The following is a 2238-nucleotide window of genomic DNA, read 5'->3' on the forward strand; positions in this document are numbered from 1 at the left end:
CCAGCCAAGAGATATTGTAATTTAAAAACACAAACAATAATTAATTCATGTTATGCAATGATCATGAACTTGCAACAGAAACAACAGTCAACAGGACAGAATTGCAAGGAAGAGATGAGCACTGTCACTGCTTTTTGAGAAGGATTTGTCTCAAAATTATTATTATTACACCATACTTCACTAAACACTGATCAGTATAGAATGCCTTTAGCATAACTATTCACCACAATAGCAATTGACACCATCTGAAAAAATTATTACAAATATTATTTTTAAAAATCAACACAAGCAAGAGTATGTAAATTTAAAAAAAAAAATGGAGTAGGATTCTAGAGAAATTTGTAAAAAAAGTAGCAGAAACAAGGACAAGAAGGATTTCGAACGACCAATGAAAATAGGAAAAGAAGATCCTGCTCTCGTGACACAAATTCTTCTCTACATTATAAAGAGATCCGTAATTTCTTACATAATAATATGGAAAGTACAATGTATAGTTGAATTTGCATCACAAGAGTAGGATTTACATTTCATCTTTGTTGGTCGTTCGAAATCCTATTTCTCCGTGTTTCTGTTACTTTTTTATAAATTTGCTTTAGAATCCTACTTCATCTTGCTTTTAAAATTTTTTTGAGGAATGAGTTAATCAAATTTTATTAACAATACATGTACATGTACAGTACATGACAATGAATATTACAAATTATATTTATTACAATTCTCCTTCATAGTTTAATATACCAAAGAATGTCACTAATAGACGTTATCATTCTCTCTCATTGTGGAGTGTGACTCCAACCACTAACTGGATAATTGTGTTTGGAGGAGACATATCATACAGAGATACAGCAGTTATTGAACTCAGTGAGTACTCGTAGATACAAATGTATTGAGTATACACAATTTGTACATATTAAATATAATTGGGGCTCACTCAAGCTCGCCCCACTCTAGCAAAAGTCTTCTGTATGTATGCGTACATCTTTAGTCATGCCCATCTTCTGGTCACGCCCCATATTTGCACTGCCTTCGATTTATCTGTCAATGATCTAATGCGGTAGCATGATTCTAATGAAATATTGTAAAACACATGTGCAAGTAATGCCAAGTATGAAGCAAGAAGAAAGCTCAAGATCAACTTTAGCGACCTAGCTGGAATGAAAAGGATGCTCTTCTTTATGCTCAGAGGGTTTTGATGGCATCCCAGATTCGGGATTCAACTAGAAACAGCCTAGCTAGCGGCAGAGTCAGCGCAATACTACAACTGACTCAAGCTCGCCCCATTAATGCATTGCATTTGAATAGTAATTATAAATTAACAGTATAGCATTTTTAAAAAGGATATTATTTCACCAGATTTACTTCATTAATTATATAAATAAATTAATTAATAATCAGTACTTTCCACTACAGTATAAATATACAGTATAGTAGCTGATATTTTATTAATTATTATTATACATGTACATGTACTTGTCATTGATTTAACTATTGTGTTACTGTATAGGATATACTAGTGATAATGATTGGTCTACTAGTATAATACCTCTGGACCAGTATCAAGAGAAACTACAAGAAAGGAGAAGAGAATGGGAAGCATCTCAACCTGTTCAATTTGAGGATAGAAGAGAAATAGAACATCTGACACGTGTACTACAAGAAAGGGAAAGGGAACTACAGGAGGAGAGAAGAGAAAAGGAACAAGTTAGAAACAGACTACAGCAACAACTTCAAGAAATAGATCAACAGCTTCAGGAAGCACAGCAACAAGGACAAGAAAGAGAGAGACAAGTTCAGGATCTTCAACGACAGCTTCAACATATCCAGCAGCAGCTTCAAGAAACAGAACGGGAAGTTCAAGAGGGTCGGGAAAGAGAACAGGGTCTTCAACAACAACTTCAGGAAAGTCAGGATAGAGAGAGAAGCCTAGAGCAACAACTAAGAGAGAGAGATAGGCAAGAGAGGGAGTCTTCCTGGGTAGTTGACAGAAATGATATTAGAATGACAGAAAGGATTCTAGGCAGAGGAGGATGGGGAGAGGTCAGAGTAGCTCGTTTCCACGGACTGGAAGCGGCTGCAAAAGTACTTCATGAGACCATCATATCAGAATATAACCTGTCACTATTTTCTCGTGAAATGAATATTGCTTCTAAAATACGACATCCTAACCTCCTTCAGTTCATAGGAGCCACTACAGAGGGTAATCCAATCATCCTGACGGAGCTAATGCCCACCAGCCTA

At 35.7% G+C, this 2238-nt stretch overlaps 2 protein-coding genes across 2 annotated transcripts in view; both read left to right on the forward strand.

Moving 5' to 3' along the window:
• The window catches only part of LOC109588582 (kelch domain-containing protein 2-like), an 8225-nt gene extending 7350 nt beyond the window's left edge, over positions 1–875 (forward strand). Inside the window, exon 8 of the mRNA XM_020004725.1 lies at positions 729–875. Coding sequence (XP_019860284.1) covers positions 729–875 — 147 coding nt within the window. The remainder of the gene's footprint in view (positions 1–728) is intronic.
• A 317-nt stretch (positions 876–1192) lies between these two features.
• Positions 1193–2238, forward strand: LOC109588583 (trichohyalin-like; the record flags this gene model as incomplete). Its single annotated transcript, XM_020004726.1, has 2 exons — positions 1193–1301; positions 1520–2238. Coding segments are annotated over exons 1-2 (828 nt in total), but the record flags the coding sequence as incomplete, so codon positions are not given.

Source organism: Amphimedon queenslandica, unplaced genomic scaffold (genome assembly GCF_000090795.2).
Source record: "Amphimedon queenslandica unplaced genomic scaffold, v1.1 AMPQUscaffold_11998, whole genome shotgun sequence".
Lineage (NCBI taxonomy): Eukaryota > Metazoa > Porifera > Demospongiae > Haplosclerida > Niphatidae > Amphimedon > Amphimedon queenslandica.